General features: G+C 48.6%; 1 protein-coding gene across 1 annotated transcript; it reads right to left on the bottom strand.

Moving 5' to 3' along the window:
* Window positions 1-1083: 1083 nt before the first annotated feature.
* On the bottom strand, window positions 1084-15862 carry MKS1 (MKS transition zone complex subunit 1). The gene is made up of 18 exons (XM_035140016.2): window positions 15735-15862; window positions 14259-14377; window positions 13552-13619; window positions 13005-13160; window positions 12581-12678; window positions 12328-12456; window positions 11855-11959; window positions 10997-11105; window positions 10639-10695; window positions 10453-10495; window positions 9028-9090; window positions 8395-8465; window positions 6905-6974; window positions 5700-5807; window positions 4563-4696; window positions 4100-4182; window positions 2936-3033; window positions 1084-2360 (listed from the first exon to the last, which is right to left on the bottom strand). The coding sequence occupies exons 1-18, from the start codon at window positions 15812-15814 to the stop codon at window positions 2266-2268; spliced, it is 1686 nt and encodes a 561-aa protein (XP_034995907.1). The 5' UTR covers window positions 15815-15862; the 3' UTR covers window positions 1084-2265.
* Between the last annotated feature and the right edge of the window lie 2541 nt (window positions 15863-18403).

Below are 18403 nucleotides of genomic sequence, written 5' to 3'. Positions count from 1 at the left end.
GGGAAGTAATAGTACCACTCTATTCTGCCTTGGTCAGAGCACACCTGGAGTACTGTGTCAAGTTCTGGGCACCACAATTTAAGAAGGATGTTGACAAGCTGGAATGTGTGCAGAGGAGGGCAACCAAGATTATCAGAGGGTATATTCTTCTGGGTATATTGAAGGAGCTGGGTATATTTAGCCTGGTACAGAGGAGACTGAAAGGAGATATGATAGCCATCTTCAAAAATCTAAAGGGCTGTCACATGGAGGATGGAGCAAGCTTGTTTTCTCCTGCTCTGGAGGCTAGGGCCTGAATCAATGGCTTCAAGTTACAAGAAAGGAGATTCTAACTAAGCATCAGGAATACCTTTCTGACAGTAAGGGCTGTTTGACAGTAGAACAGACTCACATGACAGGTTTTTAAGCGGAGGTAGGGTGGTCATCTGTCATATATTTGATCTAGCTGAGATTCCTGCATTGCAGGGGTTTAGACTAGGTGATCCCTGGGGTCCCTTCCAACTCTGCAATTCTATGATTCTGTTATCTATCTAGCCATCCCCAGTTAGTCAATATGCGCAAAACCAATTCACACATCCCAGCTTGGAGATGCTGCTCATCTTAATGCTGACTGGTGGATTGCTCAAGGAATCAAGTCCCAGGGATGGCAAACTGGTGGATTTCCTCACTACAAAAGAATGAACTAGGCTCCCTCCCTCTCCGGGCCTCGAGATCCCCTCCAGCTCACTTTGTAAGGGGCTGGGTGCTTGCTTCTGAGAGAGAGAAGGAAGCTGGGAGTGAAGGTGAGCCGGCAGGAAAAGTGTCCTCAAGTGACAAGCTCAGGATGGCCTTGGCTCACGGAACAGCAACACCCAGGAGGGCTCTGTGACATCACTGAGATGGTCTGCTCAGAGGAACCCATTCCTGGGAAGAGCATCCTGGGGGCAGCATGGGGAAATGGGTATGGCACCCCAGAAAAGGGCAGACCCCTCCTCTCCTGCTTGCACGGTTCCATGGAACAGGATCCTGGATTTGGAGCTAACTGAAGGCTCCAGAGTTCATGCTAGATCTGGGATAGCAAAGAGGATCAGGATGGTAGACCAGCAAAAATGTCCAAACAGAAGGGAGATGAGATGGTTTTATTGAGAAAACTCTGGGTTTCAGTACCTTAGTGCAGTTTAATTTGTTCTTTTGTCATTAGAAAACAAAGAAGCCATTTCTGCATATGGTTCTGCTACAATATAAAATATTATTGCATTGCCACCATTCCTTTAAAGCAGCTTCACTACCAACCTGGTGCCTCTCTGGATGCTTTGGACTCCAACTCCCATCAGCCCCTGCTGTGATGGCGATACTCCCATCAACCCCCAACCAACCTGGCTGGAGCTGATGGGAGTTAGAGTCCAGTGACCTCTGGAGGGCGCCAGGTTGGGGGAGGCCTGCTTTCAATTGTCCCCTGCCCCAGACATCCAGAACAATAATATTAACAAAATATTATATACACAGGCTGGCAATTGGAAGAGAATAAAATATATTCCCCCTCACCCTTTACACTAAAACTGACCAAAGGCCAATCCAAGTAACAAGAGGTTGTTTCAGGGCTGGGATTTCTGCAGGGCTCTGAAGAAAGTGCAAAGACTGGAGCCTAATGGAGTGGCTCTCTCTACCCTTTGCAGAAATTGCCCTCAAAGAGGAGAAGGACCCTGATCTTGGCCAGCTCCTCAGACAGAGTCTGTGTCTTTCGCAATTGTCGATTTTGAATTGCAAAGTTTTTGCAGCTGGGCTTGACGGTGGCGAGTTTTGAGCGGGTTGGACTAGATGACCCTCTGGGTCCCTTCCAACTCTACCGTTCTTTGAGCAGCGCTTCCTCTGATGATGCTGCTGTGGCAGAGTTTGATTCTGATCTTCAAGGCATGGATGAAACAACTCTGCTTTTGCCGGGGGGAGGGGGGCAGCGCTGTGTGCCCTGTCCTGAGAATTCCTGCCCATCCTACGAGTTAAATGGAGGGGTGGAGAAGTCCTGCTGGTGCTTGCTAAATGAAGAGTTGTGGCTTTTCTTGGATGCATTTCGTGGATGCCTGAAGGAGGGTTTCAGGGCTAGAGTGCAAAGAAGCCACAGGACATGCCCTCCAGACAAGCAGAGCCCCCCCCCCCGGCTGCCACTGCCTGGGCTCAGGATTCACTCAACACAAAGAAAGCCCAGTGGTGAGATGAGGTGGGCCGGGGCTTATCACAGACTCCTCCTTCCACAAGGCTGCCATCAGGGGTCATTCAAAACTTCTCTCCTCATAGCTGGAGGTTGGAGGCGGAAGTGTGGATCAGGTCCTGGGGGAGGCTCTCTCGGGCCTCCTGCATCCGGTGCCGGGCCCTCTGGAAAGCCTCTGCAAAATCGAGAAGATGGAGAGCGGGGAAGGAGCGTGTTCAGTCTGGGCAGCTGGCTTGTCCCCCACTGCACCTTCTCTGCCTGCAACTCTAGACTAGGGCAGGCTCTACACTTTGTGAGCCATCATTCCATGCAAAGGAAATTCAAATGGTGCAATCAGAAAATAAACGAACCAGAGTAAAAAAAGGATAGCCATATAGTCTATTACTTTGGGGTATTTTTAAGTTAATCATTTGAAGATACATTAGAAAGTGCAATCGCCGCCCTCTCTCTTTCTCTCTCCTCAGAAGAAATCCCAACTGAGTTCAATGGGACTTACTCCCAGGGAAGCGGGTATAGGACTGCAGCCTCAGGGCTTCAAAAGCATGTTACTCGCCTGAGAAGGAAAGAGCCACAGCTGAGTGGCAGGGGGTTGGACGAGATGCCCCTTGGGTGCCTTCCAACTCCATGATTCTATAAATAGGGCTATTTAGCATGGAGACTGGACTGGGGTTCCCCCCAACCCTGGTGCAAAGGAACACTCTGGAGCAAAGGAACACCCCAACACCTGCCCCGCCGGCTCTCCCTCCTCACCCAGGACATTGTAGAGAGAGCCTTGCTGGCCGAAGGTGCCCAGCCGGTCCAGGACGCTTTGCATGCGCTTCCTCATGGAGCTGGAGTCCAGGAAGGCTCTGGTGGAAAAGGAGGGTCAGAACAACACCTTGTGCATCTTGAAGGTTCTTAAGAAGGGAGGTACCATAACTGCCTTAGAGCAGGATGTGAGGGGGTGAATGCCAACGGAGTGCCAAGAGGAAGAGTTGTGGGTGCCATGTGGCTGGTCCTGCACTCCTAAATTATTATTATTATTATTATTATTATTATTATTATTATTATTATTATCCTACATTAGCAGCAGCCTACATTTCCTACAAGGAGCTTTATCCTCACAACAACCTTGCAAGGTAGATTGGGCTGAGGGGCAATGCCTGGCTCCCACAGTCACCCAGTGAGCTTCATGGCCAAGTGGGGATTCAAACCCCGGTCTCCTTGGTCCTAGTCTGACACTCAAACTGCTACACCACACTGGTTCTAAATGCCAACCTCCTACCCTCCTGAAGCTGTGCAGTCAGAAGTGCTGAAGTAAGAGCCAACTGCCTGCCTGGGCAGCTTTTGTATACACAGGCTCCATTTTGTTCTTTGCCTGATAGGCAGCCCAAAGGTTGGATGGAGAGGGCTCCACTGTGGTAGGCAGAATGGCCTCACCTTGGTCTGATCCAGCAGCGCCAGACAGAAGCCCAGAGGGCGCTGTAGGAGTTGGAGGGTTGGAATACAGTCTGGGAGAGACCAGGGTTCCAATTCCCACTCTGCCAGGAAGCTCACTGGGTGACCTTGGGCCAATTGCTGCCTCCCTCAGCCTAACCTACCCCACAGGGTTATTGCGGGGGATTAAATGAGGAAGGGGAGGAGAACCATGTATGCCACCTTGAGCTCCTCAGAGAAAAAGACTGGGATAGAAGTGCAATAACTAAACAAGCATCAGGGAGAACATTCTGACTTTGAGAGCTGATCAACAGTGGAATGTACAACCTCACCCGAGGACCTTCACCCGAGGTTTTTGAACAGGAATTCTTGAGCTGTGATTTCTGCATTGCAGGGGGTGGAGCTGGATAACCCTCAGGGGTCCCTCCCGGCTCTACAGTTCTATAATTATATGAAATACCTAAAGAATCTGGGGCAGCACCCACACCCGTGGCTTACTTGGACTGCTGCAGGCAGTTCAGCCGGAAGGTGACGCTTCCTGTCGTCTCGGTGCGGAAGCCGAACCGGCTCAGGCGCTCACCCTGCAGGGAGAATGAGCCCCAGGTCAGGGCAAGTCTTGGTAGCCCCTCTGTCTCAAACCCCCACCCAGGAGCCCTTCTCCTCATGCCTTCCTCAAGGATCCAGCCAACCCTGAAGTGGGATGCCCCCAGGCAATGACACAGGAGCATACAAAGAGCAGAGCAGTCAGCAGCTGGGTCAGGCTGCTACTGTGCACTGATCCTGCATGTGGGCATCTGGTTGGCCACTATGAGAAGAGGATGCTGGACTAGATGGGCCCACATTGGCCTGATCCAGCAGGCTCTTCTTATATTCTCATGAACACTGTCATCATGGCTAGTAGGAAACGCTATATTGTGGTGGTGGGGAGAAATACCGTCCATTTCCAAGTGCGGGTACTCACCGTAAAGGTGCCAGGCACTCTGGCATAGGTCATGTCCTCCAGCTCTGGCGACCCCCCAATGAAAAACCTCTGCAGTTCCGAGAAGGTTCCCAGCTCCATGGGACGCCAAGTGGATGCTGTAATGGTGTGAGCCCCTGCGCCAGCAGATTTGAGAGTGGTCAAGAGGTTATTCGGTCCCTCAAAAGGGCACGGGCCAGTCACCAAACACACACATGCACACATGTGCAGTACCAACCACAGAGAGCATTGCCACAAGGAACTAGGGCATAGAGCACAGCCACATGCTACCACTGCGATGCAGCAGTTAAAGAGTGCTGGGCTACGATATGGAAGAGACCAGGGTTTAAATTCCAGCTCAGCAATATATAACCCACTGGGGGATCTTGGGCCAGGCACTGCCTCTCTCGCTTCACAGGGTGGTTGTGAGGAAAACAATGTATGCCACCTGAAGTCCTTGGAGGAAAGGTGGGATAGAAATGGGAGCAATTAAGTCATGCACAAAGACAATGGGCAACTGAAGCCGTCTGGTACCAAAGTTAGGCAAAATGGCAGCTTTGCCCAGGACCGCCTGCTCTGACTGGCAGCAGCTCTCTTGGGTTTCTTCAAACCAGCCTTTGAGCAATCTGATGCCCTCCAGATCATTTGTTCCCAAAGGGGACAGTACCACCCAGTATGGAGGTGGGATTACTGGGGGGGGGGGCAGCAGCGCTAAGAGGCAAGAGAGTGGCAGGGGAATGCGAGAGGTATAAATTACTGTCAGATTTTGAAAAGCTGATATCACTGGATCAAGTTCATCAGTTTTGTTGAACTAAATAAACTATAGAGTTTCAACTGGATGCTGAATAAATGTGCAATTAATTGCTTCTGTTTTGAATCTTATTGTGTTATTTTCTTCTGTAGCGGGCCATGTAAATTGCTTTTCTAATTTTTTTATAGGGTAGGGGGCCCTGGGGGCGAGCTTACAAGACCATGGGGGCAGTGGCCTGAAAAGGTTTGGGAACCACTGCTCCAGATGTTTTAGATCCCCAACTCCCATCTGCCCCAGCTTGGCTTCAGTCAGGAGCATGGCAAACAGCTGGCATCAAAACCAGCTTGTTGGGAGGCCCCTCACTTCACCCCTCCCATGTGCTTTCTTACCTGGCACATCTGGCAGGACCACAAACCCGTATCCTTCAACGCGATACCTTTGCCAATAGTCCAAGGAGAGGACCTCAAAGTAGAGGACAGGCCACTGGGGGAGGGGGCCTGTGGGAGGAGGAGGGCAAGGAGTATGATGAGGCCAGCCACCCACTCCTCCTCCTCCTCCTCCTTTCATAGAATTGTTGTGTTGGAAAGTACCCCCAAGGATCATCTAGTCCAACCCCTTGCAAGGCAGGAATTGCCGCTATCCCGCCTCCACCACCACCCCGGAACTCATGGCAGCTTACACAAATTAAAACAAAATAAAAAAATTCCTTCAGTAGCACCTTAAAGACCAACTAAGTTTATATTTTGGTATGAGCTTTCGTGTGCATGCACACTTCTTCAGATATTTTGGTATCTGAAGAAGTGTGCATGCACACGAAAGCTCATACCAAAATATAAACTTAGTTGGTCTTTAAGGTGCTACTGAAGGAATTTTTTTATTTTGCTTCGACTCAGACCAACACGGCTACCTACCTGTAACTAGAACAAATTAAAACAACACAGATAAAATGCAAAAGGCTGAAAAATGACAATCGGTTAAAAGTAATGAAACATTAATAAAACTAAAACAATATACAGTCGTACCTCGGGTTACGAACACCTTGGGTTACGAACACCTTGGGATAAGAACTCCGCAAACCTGGAAGTATTTTCGCCGTGCGCGTTCTGCGCATGCGCAGAAGCAGTGTGCATGGTTTGCGCATGCGCAAAATGGCGCTTCGGGTTACAAACTGCGTCCCGGAACGGATCGTGTTCATAACCAGAGGTACCACTGTAAAACACTAAATATATTGAAATGCAGATGATTCTGTGATTTCTGGTCCAAGTGGTGTTACTGACCACTGAGCTGGTGCTCAGATGCTGAAGGGCAGATGCCCTCCAGGAGTCAACGGTAACACCCACCCTCAAATGCCCAAAGTGGTGAGGCATTCTGGTGTCAACAGCAACCCCCACCCTCACTACTTTGCACATGTGTCAACAGCTGAGAAGCCCTTCTGACATCCTTCGGCACAAGACCAGCTGAAACTGTGCTCCAATTCCTTCCAAGAGGGCTTTCACCACGAGAAGGACTTGAGGGGCACCACCTCTCCTCCATCTCTCGACTCTGGACACTGCTTGGCAGCGCCACAGAGCTGGCATGCGAGGGAACAACTCACCTTCCAACTCGCCTTCCTGGGAGAAGAAGACCTCCAGGGTGAAAGGGAAGGAGAAAAAGGCCACCTGCTCCTGGAAAGAGAGAAGGAAAATCACCTTTTGTGCAAGGCGGCAAGGAAACAAGAATCTGTGATGAAGGGTGTGTGTGTGTGTGTGTGTAATGGGTGTTGGTTCTTAGACAGATACACCTGAAAGAGGGTCAAGGGACTTGTCTACATTCTACAGTGAAATGAAAGAATGTCAGAAGAGCCTTTTGGAAAAGGACCACTACAGCCAGCGGTGAGACGGCTATATCCACAAAGATGGAAAGATACTGTACAGCCCTACCCACTATAGAAGGATTGCTGATAAAATTATTGGATCTGGCTGAGATGGCAAAGTTAACATGTTTAATTAGAGAAAAATCACGACTAACATTTGTTAAGGATTGGAAAATTCTTGTGGACTTTTTGCGTGAAAGAGAAAATGAATTTGTAATAGCGGGCTTGAAGATTGGGGGAAAAAAAACTGGTTTATAGAAGCTAGAATGGTTGGGTTTTAAGGGATGAATATAATACGTAGCTGCAGGACAGAAAGCCGGAAGTCCTTTTACTCTTTTCTATCTTTCTGTTGTTTTTCCTTTTCTTTCTATTTTTTAAGCTTTCTCCTTTTCTTGTTTCTTCTTCTTTCTGACTTTGTTCTTTTTTTTAGTCCAAAGTAACTGTCTTCTCTTGCGGCCAACCAGATGGTCCAGTGGGAAATCCACAAGCAGGATTTGAGCACAGGAGTCCTCTCTCTCCCCTCCTGTGGCTTCAAGCCAGTGGTATTCAGAAGCATTGCTACCTTTGGCTCTGGAGGCAGAGCACAGCAGTCATGGTTAGTAGCCATTGATAGTCCTCTCCTCCATGAATCTGCCTAATCCTTTTAAAGCCACCTAGGTTGCTAGCCATCACTGCCTCTTGCGGCAGCAGGATGCCTCTGAATGCAAGGTGCTGGGAATCACAAGTGGGGAATCACACAGGATCACATTTCTCCCTTACAGGAGAATTGCTGTTGCACTCCCTTTGGGGATATGGCTGGTCACTGTGAGGACAGGAGACTGGACTGGATGGGCCCCCGTGGGCCTGATCTACCCCTCTTCTTCTCACACTCTTATTCACGTAAGAATATGAAACCTGACTGAGAAGCGGGGGCCCAAAGCAATGGTGCTTTTCTCTCCAGCATCAAGGGCTAGAAACTTAGGACCATCTCCACTGCAAGTCCTACTTAGAGTAGACCCATGGGAAATGATGGGCACAGCCAACTTGGGTCCATGGGTCTACAACCCTTAGTTTCAAGACACCAGGATTCTCAGGAAGCCAAATTCCCCAGAAAGTCCTGCGTCCCCTGAAGTCTTGCAGGGCCGCTTTCTCCAGAGAGTTGAAGAAAGGATGTCTCTGGGGGAGGACCAGATGGGAAAGCCTGGTCAGGACTGTGCTGAGACTCGGCCCCCAGCTGTGCCCCATTCACTTACCCTACCAAGGGTCTTGGCAGTGCAGGTCTGTGTCACGCCAGAGAGCTGCTGGGATGGGGGGCATGACCAGCCTAGAAGGAAGGAAGAGGGTCAGTGCTGCAAAAAACAGCTCCAATCCAGAATAGCTGCACAATGAGCTCTTGGGCACAGCAGATTAGAAATGCACAAACACACACCACATTCTCTCTTTAGGTCAGGGTGGGGAGTCTCAGACCCAGGAAGCTCTGGATTTCAATAACACTGCTTTGCTCACTCCTGGAGCATTTTGCCTGGCTGGAATCTGTGTACCCTGACAATGCCTCTTGCATACCCGGATGGCAAATGTGGGTGTGGTTTGCATAGTCTACAGTACAAGGATAAGAACCACCCCCCCCCAAAAAAAGGTGTCATGCATCTGTGTGGAATGTGGCACCAGATTTGGGGAAGGCCAGACAAAACAGCAGAAGTTAGGTTCAGCAGAGAGAGGCAGACAGGCTTTGGGCAGCCTGCAACAGTGCCCACCGTACTCTCAAAGGCTGGGGGTCCAGGCCCCCGCTCAGCTTTCAGCTGTCTCTGGTGGGGCAGCTGTGGCCCATGCCATGGATGATGCCACCCCATTTCCTCCCATTCCACAACCACTTCCCGTTTACTCACAGCTGGGCAGCTCCAGGAAGAAGTGGATGTAGAGGTTGTTGTACTCATAGCCCTGAGCTGAAACTGAAGGAAAGGTGGTGACAGATTGTGGCTTCCTCCCAAGCCAGGGATCCTAATTCTTAATTGCCAAGCTCCCCCCACCCCCAAGAGCCATGCTGTGGGGTGGTGAGCAGCTGAACTATCCCGCTGTGCGTGTCTCTCGCTAGCACAGAGGAGGAGGCTGTTTCTGGTTGGCAGCCAATGGTGTCTCAGCCAGAGGGCTGCAGCACAGGTGTGCAAATGCCCTGTAGACCAGTGGTTCTTAAAATGGTCAGTGCTGCCCACTGGGAGGTAGTGGGATTGTCTAGGAAGGTGTTATGGGGAAAAAACAAAGAACCAAAGTATGTCGAGAAGGATTGTGGGAAAGCTAACCATGCCCTGAGCAAATTATGTAGCTAAGCAAGACGGTAAAAGTGGGGAAATGCTTAACAAGTGGCGGCGAGAGGTCATTAGCTACACTGTGTTGCTGTGCTGTGTGAAAATGTAACTAAGCTGAATAGCCAATGCATTTTTTGAGTTTGAAGTATATACTGTACATCACTGTATTCCTCTTTTCTGAACTATGTGGTGGTGAAGGTTAATGTTTCCTTGTTCAATATTTTCTGCAAAGTTACAGGTGAAACTCAGAAAATTAGAATATTGTTGAAAAGTGCATTTATTTCAGTAATGCAACTTATTATTTTTAATTTTTCTTTTAATTTTTACATATGCTTTCTTTTGGAAATTCCACAGTAATAAAACAGAGTTACAATAATAAAAAAATAAACAAAAATAAACATCGCTATTACATTTCAATAATTCCATTCCATTTATAATTGACCCGCCTAACGACAAATAATTACAATTACAACAAAGAAAGGCTTGACATATCTTGCTTTGCATGTCCTGCATCTATCTCATATATTGGTTTCACCTTTTAAGTTGCATTACTGAAATAAATGCACTTTTCGACAATATTCTAATTTTCCGAGTTTCACCTGTCATACATGCAAATGTGAACGTCTAGTCTGATTCTTGGCCCGTTAGCTTGCACTGTGCTCTGGAAGCATATGAAAGATTTCTGCTAGTGCAACTGGAATTTCCCACCCCCACTCTGTGCTATCCCAAAGTCTGTTCTGGAGGTTTGGTGGAATCTCCAGATTTAAAGGGCACACGCAGGGGATGGAATCATGGAACTGCAGAGTTGGAAGTGACCAACTCTAGTCAAATGCCCTGCAATGCAGGAATCACACCCGTAGGGGGAACGTTGTCTATATTGGGGGGTGGGCGCAAGGGAAGGATGAGCATATTCAGAGGCAGCCCACCATTCCCCTTGGCCCATGAGGAGGGACCCTCCCCACTCCACCCCTGGGGAACACCTCTGAACATGGAGAAGTGAAAGCTTACCAATTTCACCATTAACGAAGAGTCGGAGAGCACCAGGGAGGGTCTGCAAGGGAGGGAGGAGAAAGAGAGATATCTCACTGGAAGGCGGGCTTAATTCCCAAAGCTTGCTTGCAGCAATGCATTTCAGAGCCCACCTGGAAACAGGACCAGGCGACTGACCCACCAGGGCAAGTAAAAGTCACTCACCATCTCAAAGTCAGAGCCCACAAGTCCACTGAGGTACTCCTTATGCCGGCTGTACAACTAAAGAAAGAAGCATGAAGTCAGAAAGGAGGGTGAGGAAACCTGGACAGTGGGGTTTCCAACCCCACCCAACCTTCGTTCTGGGACTCTTACAAGGGGAGTCAGGAACTTAAATAGCATGGAAACACTTCCTTGGGGTAATAGTGGGTGGATTCTGTTGAGGCCACAGGGTCAATCACCACCATTTATTTATGTGGGGTTGTCGCCAACAAAGTAGGAGGAGGCAGCAGGTTGGGGAAAGCTGACCTATGCCAATGCTCCCCCGCCAGCCAAGCCACCCAGAGCCAAAGGTGGTGCTTACATCCTTGAAGACACGCTGCTCTCGTTCTTGCTCCTCCGACTTGACGGGGGCCGAGGCGTTCTCCAGGGTGAACTTCCATATTTCCCGCTTCTCCCCTTCCAGCTCGATCCTTTAAGGGTCCCCAAAACAAGGCAAGCAAAGCTCAGAGAAGACCCAGAGTAACCGCCCCCTCCCCCTCTCACCTTTACTCCCTGCCCCTGCAAAGACCCAGAAGGTAGAGAAGTCGGGGTTCAGCTATGAGTCTTAAAACCATACAATTGGAAGGGACTTCTAAGGGTAATTTAGTCCAACCCCCTGCAATGCAGGAATCATAGCGAAAGAAACCCTGACAGGTGGCCATCCAACCTCTCTTTAAAAACCTCCAATGAATCATAGAATCATGTAATTTCATCTTCCAAGACTATGATTTTGATTTTTTAAAAAAAATATTACTACTAGTAGTAATTAACACAGAACAAAGGAAAAAAGTGTAAAGAAACAACCGTAATGCTCAAAACGGCATAAGTTTGAACATCATCATCAAACTTACTGTTCCAAAACATTATAAAAATATTCATTTCACCAAAAAATATTAGGTTGGTTTATATATATTCTTTTGTAATAAACTAGTTTAGTCATAGTTACTATAGACCAAATTTTCCAAATCTATTGGGATATAATAGTAGATATGCTCCCCCCCCCCAATTTTTAGCTATTGTAATCTTTGCAACAGTTATAAGGTTAAACACTATTTCTTGATCATTTTTCAGAATAACACCAGGTTTTGTATTTCATTATATTTTATAATATGATGGTTGGGGGACTGTTTGATTGGATCAAACATCCAATTGATTTGACTGACAGGCCTGTGCTGCTCACCTGTAAGGCCCTTTTGTGTCTGTGAAGTCTGGCTTGATGGTGATGACTCCGTTGCTGTCCACCTGGATTGTACAGAGGACGTGCTCATGCTCCCGGCACCCAAGTCTGCGGGGAAGAGGTCAGCGTGAAAAGCAGGCCCCAGCAGAGCCTGGCAGCACAGGGTGCTATGGTGCAGCAAGGATGGTGTGACGTGAAGTAGCCCCTTTTTTGGAACTGTGGAACCCGAGCCCTGGACAATAGATTAGCACTCCTAACATTGGTGGGGGAAGGGAGTGTATTGGTTTTTGTGTTGTTGGTTTATTCTTGTTTTTAGTATGTATTTTGTGCTTTTATTTTGTATTTTTATGTTCTGAACTGCCCTGAGATCTATGGCCCACACCAAGGTGAGCTGCTGGTTTAGTGCCAAGCTCCAAACCAGACCCAATAGTGAGAGATGGGGCCAAGAGGGCTCCAACCCACAAGCACCAACTTACTTGCCATGCGGTCCCAAATCCCCCATAATGTACATGGTCTGCACGGGGGTGTTGATGACGTGGTTGTTCTTGATGAATTCTTCCGAGGGTTCCCAGGTGACAAATCGGGTTTTCAGGATGCTCCCTTCCCTGCCGAGAGGCACACAGGAGACAGTTACCCACGAGGAAGCAGGCCCCCTTCTGCTTTAGGCTGAATGCACCATGAGGGATCCAGGATCAGGGCCCACCAAACCAAGAGGCATGGCTGACTCACCTCGGCCTCCGCTCCTGCCTCCTCCTCCTCACATTTGCCATCCGCTCTGCCAGGTACGAAGGGACTTCTGTGGCAGATGTGGTGACCCTCTGGCAGTGCTGGAACACAGGGAGGCAGCCGGTCACTTTTAAGGACATCAAGAGAGCTCTGTAGTTGGATCTGGCCAAAGGGGGCCTATCCAGTCTGGCATCCTGTTCCCACAGAGGCCAACCAGAAACCTCACTCTCTCGTAACGCTAGAATTTGGGGACATCCAATGAAGCTGAATGTGGGTTATAAACTAGATTCCCTGGCCCATTGCTTCCCATTTGCGGGAGGTGGACAGTTATTTCCCTCCCACCACCCAGGACACCCGAGAGGAATCTATACCCCATGCCAAGGCCTATTCCATCCCATCTCCACCCTCCTGGAAGGCCAGCAGGTACCTCCTCCAGGTTGGTGAAGCGGTCATGGTCTGTGTAGGTGAAGATCCGACGGTTCTTCCGACCCCCAGACTCTTCTAGCTTCAGCACATCCTGGTGGTACTGCTGGTCGAGAGGGCTTTGGCAGGCGGACTTGTTCTGATAGAGATCAACCTCAAACTGGGGAAAGCACAGAAAAAAACTCAAGCGGTAGTGCAGCATTGAGAGCAGACCCACCCCCCCACCCCAAAATTATCCCTTTTTTAAAAAAAATCTCAATTTATTAGGGCACAAATAAAATGAAAATGCACACTGTCAATAAAAAGTCAGAAACAAAATGCAAAAATGAAATAGTAAAATGAAAAATTAAGAACCAAGAAATGCCTGGACAAGGCATAAATTTTTATCAGGTTGCGAGGATAAATGAAATGAGAATTCCAAGGGACTCTGAGATGTCCTAAAGTATCATGCAGCTGTAGAGTTGGAAGGGACCCACAGCATCATCTAGTCTAATCTCTGCAATGCAGAGATGCAACTCTTTGTGACCTGGAAGACTCTCCCATCCGTTCACCTGACTGAAGAGTTTCTCTTGCCAGCCGATCACGGCCTCCTCTTTCTCCTCATCAGGACAATGGTTACCTGGAACACAGAAGGACAGGGGACAGTTGGGTACAGACTCTACCACACTAAAAGACTGATTTCTTACAAATGTGGAACGGGTATTGTGTGGCACCCATAAGAATGCCACTTCCATAGATTGAAGCAGTCGAGTGGGCATATATGACGTAAGCCGTTCTTGTAGGTAAACAGGTTCAGGGTTTTATATACAAACAGTAACACCTTGAACTTGGACCAGTAGCAGAATGGCAACCAATGCAGATCTCGAGGCACAGCTGCTCTAGGCCAACAAGACCTCACTCCTATCAGCAATCGAGCTAAGGCATTATATACACTAACTGCAGCTTCCAACTCAAGGACAAGGGAAACTCCACATGGAGCACACATAGTTGCTCAACGTGCTTGACCTAACTCCAAGAATCCTTTGCTTTGGCCTCTTGTCATCTAGAGCATCTGAACTGACACAGCAATTCTGACTGCCTTGCGGAGGACAGTCAGACAAGGTGCGAGTGCTGCATACAAATAAGCCAACTTGAACCACAGTACAAAAGGTAAGAGAGCTTAATGTCTACTCTTAGCCAGAAAAGCAACACGGCGGCATGAGATATTGCGGTGAAGGTCCATCAGCTGAGCAGCCTGAAGAAACAGTAGCCCACTCACTTGCTGTGTTGTGGGTGCCGAGGCTGGCCAAGCTGATGAGCTGCTGTCCCGACTGGCTGAAAGGCAGGTGCAACTGCTGCAGAAGGAGGCTGGTGGAGGTCACACGCTGGATTTGAACTCTGTAGAGGCAGAAAGCAATATCGTATCTGGAGCATGAGAAGAGTACGGAAAAAGGGTTTGGGAAGGCTGAAAATCATGGTGCAGAGTGTAAGCCCTAAGCACGGAGTCAACTGCAGAGCCACTGCTGCCAGTCGACCCTCCTAAGTTACATGGACTATTGGTCTGGCTTGGTATAAGGCAGAAATAGGCCCCTTATTCAGACTCTTGAGGGCTGGACTCTTAGTTTATCTTTATGGGAAGGGCTTTGTGTGTCCCACGTTCAATCCCCAACAACATATCCAGGTACAGCTAGTGTTATGTATTGGTTTAATTTGTGTACATGAGTTTCTCTGCTAGCCCTGTAACTTAACTTTCCCGCTCCAGGGCGATTCAAACGGTTGCGGTGACAGTTGCTATTGGTTAACTTGTTAGCACAATTTGGATCCTCACTCTGATAGGGTCCCATCAAAATCTAAATGTATCCTTTCCCCAACCCCTGCTCCTGAGAGTATAAAAGGAGCTCACCCTTTCCCTCCTATTAGTCAAGATTCCTACTGCAATAAAGAAGACTGTTCTTGTTATACTTGACTCCTAGCAGTTCCTTGCTAGTATCCTGAATCACTATTCTGAGCTGACTTCACGAAGAGCTGAAATCGCATGCACGACATAACAGCTAGGAAATCCTCTCAGCCTGAAAACCTCAGAGAGCTGCTGCCAGTCAGGGTTGACACTACTGGGCTAGATGAGCCATTGGTCTGACTCGGTATAAGGCAGCTTCTCTTGTTCCCATGTTTCCTATTGTTATTATTTATAAGTCACTTTCCTCATAAAAATTACCCAAAGCAACTTAGAATCATGGGAGAATCATCTAGTCCAAAGCACACAAATGCTTTGAGGCGTCCTCTTTTTTTAATGAAGCGGTATATAAACAAACAGATAAATACTGGGAGCAATGGCAATAAATTAATAGAAACTTAAAACAACCGCACCAATCAAAGCAGATCCTACCCCACAGAAAAGAGGCCACAATTATTATTATTTTTAAATACCCTTCAAACTAAGGGAAACTTTTCTCCTAATGAGTTTGCTAGTTTTCAAGCTTGCATAAGACTCTTCGGGGCAGGAAGATCTGTAAGTGGAGTGATGGGAGTGTTCTCCCCTCCAACCCCCTAAAATGGATATCGAGGATTATGGATTTGCTTTGATTGTCTGAGTAACTGATTGACAGGTGATACTGATTGATCACTGTAGGTGATACTGATTCATAGATGGGGGTGGGGGGTTAGCTTAGCCGGGAAGGGGAGGGGCGAGGTTTTTTGGGGGGAGGGGGCGATAAAATGGCGAAGTGGGGCAGAGACGTGGCGAGGATGTACCGACCTGACGCGCAAGTTGCTGATGGGGTCCCGGGAACGATAGACTGCTCCGCCTGGGTCCTCGTTCCACACAGCCTCCGCCATGGTCTGAGGGGTTTTTGGAGAGGCTTCGGCGTCTCCGCTAGGCCGCGTTTCCATGGGGACGGCAAGATGGCGCCGGCCACAGAGATGGGGGGGGGGAGTAAAGAGTTCCTCTGCCTTCTCCAGATAGGACACTTCCGGGATCACATTAGAGAAACCAAAGGAGGAATTTCTGTTTTTAAGATTCTTTTTGTGTGGAGCATTTAATTTCCCCTGAGTTCCCCAACTTTTTTTTTTAATCAACTCTGCCGGCACAGATGCCATTGCTAAGCTTTGCGGGCTAGCAGGGAGCAGAGTACTTTGCAACAAGCCTGCAGTGTAGTCCATGACTGTCAACATTTTACGGTTGGGGGTCAGGCTGAGAATGATTTGCAAAAGCAATGGTTTGTAGTCGATGGACCTCATTGGTTTACTCCTACTGCAGACTCAGGTGTGGGAGGGACTGTGTGCTGACAGATTGACTTACAACAGCCCTGTAAGGTAGTCCAATGCTGATATTGCAGGCAAGAGGTTGAGCTGAGCCTGACTTGATCATTCAAACACACACATATCTATATACAAAACGTGCCTCCCAGATTGCAGCAGAGAGCCATCTGCTTAAACTGCCCCCTCCTTCACCCTTCCAGGCAGCCTGGTTGTACTATGAAACGTTTCAAAAGCACCCCAGAACTAAATGTTCACACTGACTTAAGAGCAGGAGATTTTTCAACAGACGTTGGATGGCCATTTGTCAGGGATTCTTTAGATGCATTGCACGGGGTTGGACTAGATGGCCCTTGGGGTCCCTTCCAAATCTACAATTCTGACTCCTGAGCACCTTTACCATGTTAAATAGGACTCCCTTCCCCCAGTTAATTTAAGGTGGCAGCCTAAAGTCAAATCATCATAGAAAATCCTATAAACTAATTAGATTAAATCTCTGTACAACTATATGGTGAGAAAGCATTTGTTTCTTGAGATAAAGTGAATTCTTGGTATTTTCTGTACCAGGTAAAAAACTTACCGGTATCTTCTTCTCAAGCATTTAACAGTATTATGGTTTTCCTGGACATGTTATGCTGCCAGCATTCTTTGCTGTTGTCTTACTAGGATTGTTCTACAGATTTATTTTTGTGTGTGTTAAATTTCAAGAAAAAAATTCCACATATACACTCTGACATAATTTTGTTTATGGTTTTGTTGACTTCCCATCCTGTTTTCCATGGTGATTTTGTTCTCCGCTCCTTTGCCGTACCCTGTCTTCCATCTCTTATGTCATAACGGTATTACAGTAAGTTCTAATACGTTCTGTTGGTCATACTTCAAATCCTGCTCGCAAATTCATCAAACTCCTGGTTTTTTTAATAAGTAAAAAAAAAAGGCTTCTCCTTCCTCTCCACGGCAGGAGGAGGGGGAGCCGGCAATTAATCAAACTCCTGGTTTTTTTAATAAGTAAAAAAAAAGGCTTCTCCTTCCTCTCCACGGCAGGAGGAGGGGGAGCCAGCAACTGGCACCGAGCTGTGCTCGGCTCCACGTTTTGCCTCTGTGCCTTTTGAACATTGAGGGGCCCAGCCCCCAAGCCAAAAATATTCAGGGGACCCAAAAGGGCTCAGCCCCCAGGAACTGGCACCCCTGGAGCATAGCAGTTGTGGCTAGTAACCATCGAGAGCCCTCTCTTCCTCCATGATTTTGTCTGATCCTCTTTTAAAGCCATTCAAGTTGATGGCTATCCCCGCCTCCTGAGGGAGAATGCTTCACCTTTAATGTGTGCTGTGCGAAGAAAACCCTGAAAACTGCAACCTTTCCACAGTGTATTCAATGGTCCAAAGGTTCTCCTGTCCCTGCTGGGTGTGGAGTAGTCTTAATCATCACAGTAGCCAATGCGGAGGACTGGGTGTGGGTTGTGCTGCCTGGGACTTTTAGTCCAAAACATCTGGAGGGCACATGGTCGGCCATGGCTGTGCTGGAAATCTTCTCTTGCCCCTTCCCCCCACCTGCCAGGGCCTGGTCCACCTAGCAAAGGATCTCCAAGGCCAAGCCACTCACCGCCGCTTCCCAAGACAAATGCACACACAGAGGGATTACTTCAAATAATTTTAATTTTAAAAATATTCTCTTCAGTGCTAAAATATCTCTTTGCTTCCCTGCGTGGCTGGGCACTCCGCGCCACAGCAGGGCCTCGATCGCAAACTCCATTCCGCATGCGGATCGCGACGGAGGGGACAGGTCTGCAGAGGCAGGAGGGGGCCGTGGGGGGGTCGGTGGCAGCTGCTCCTGCCATGAGGGCTGCAGGGTCCCTTTGGTGCCCAGGGCGGCCTCCTTGACCCCCAAGGCCAGGCCAGCCCCGCTGGCAAGGGAGTGCGCCTTCTGGCCACTTGACCCCAGCCAAGGCAGCCTTGGCTTCCTCGGACATATCCCACCTCCAGCAAGGGCCCACTGCTTGGTGGGCAGAGACCTGGCTTACTCCAGTGCTAATGGCTTAACCCCACAACTATTGCACAGCATCCCAGCTGGGCTCCCCGCCAGGCCCTGCCCCTCCTCGCAAGGGAGTCGTTCGCTCCTTGCAGGAGGAGAGGGGGTGCGTGGACCTCGGGGTTGCCCGTTAAGTGCTGA

The sequence above is a fragment of the Zootoca vivipara genome, chromosome 15 (genome assembly GCF_963506605.1).
Source record: "Zootoca vivipara chromosome 15, rZooViv1.1, whole genome shotgun sequence".
NCBI classification, from domain to species: domain Eukaryota; kingdom Metazoa; phylum Chordata; class Lepidosauria; order Squamata; family Lacertidae; genus Zootoca; species Zootoca vivipara.
The sequence above is the reverse complement of the archived record's forward strand: the minus strand, read 5'-3'. Positions and strand labels throughout refer to the sequence as shown.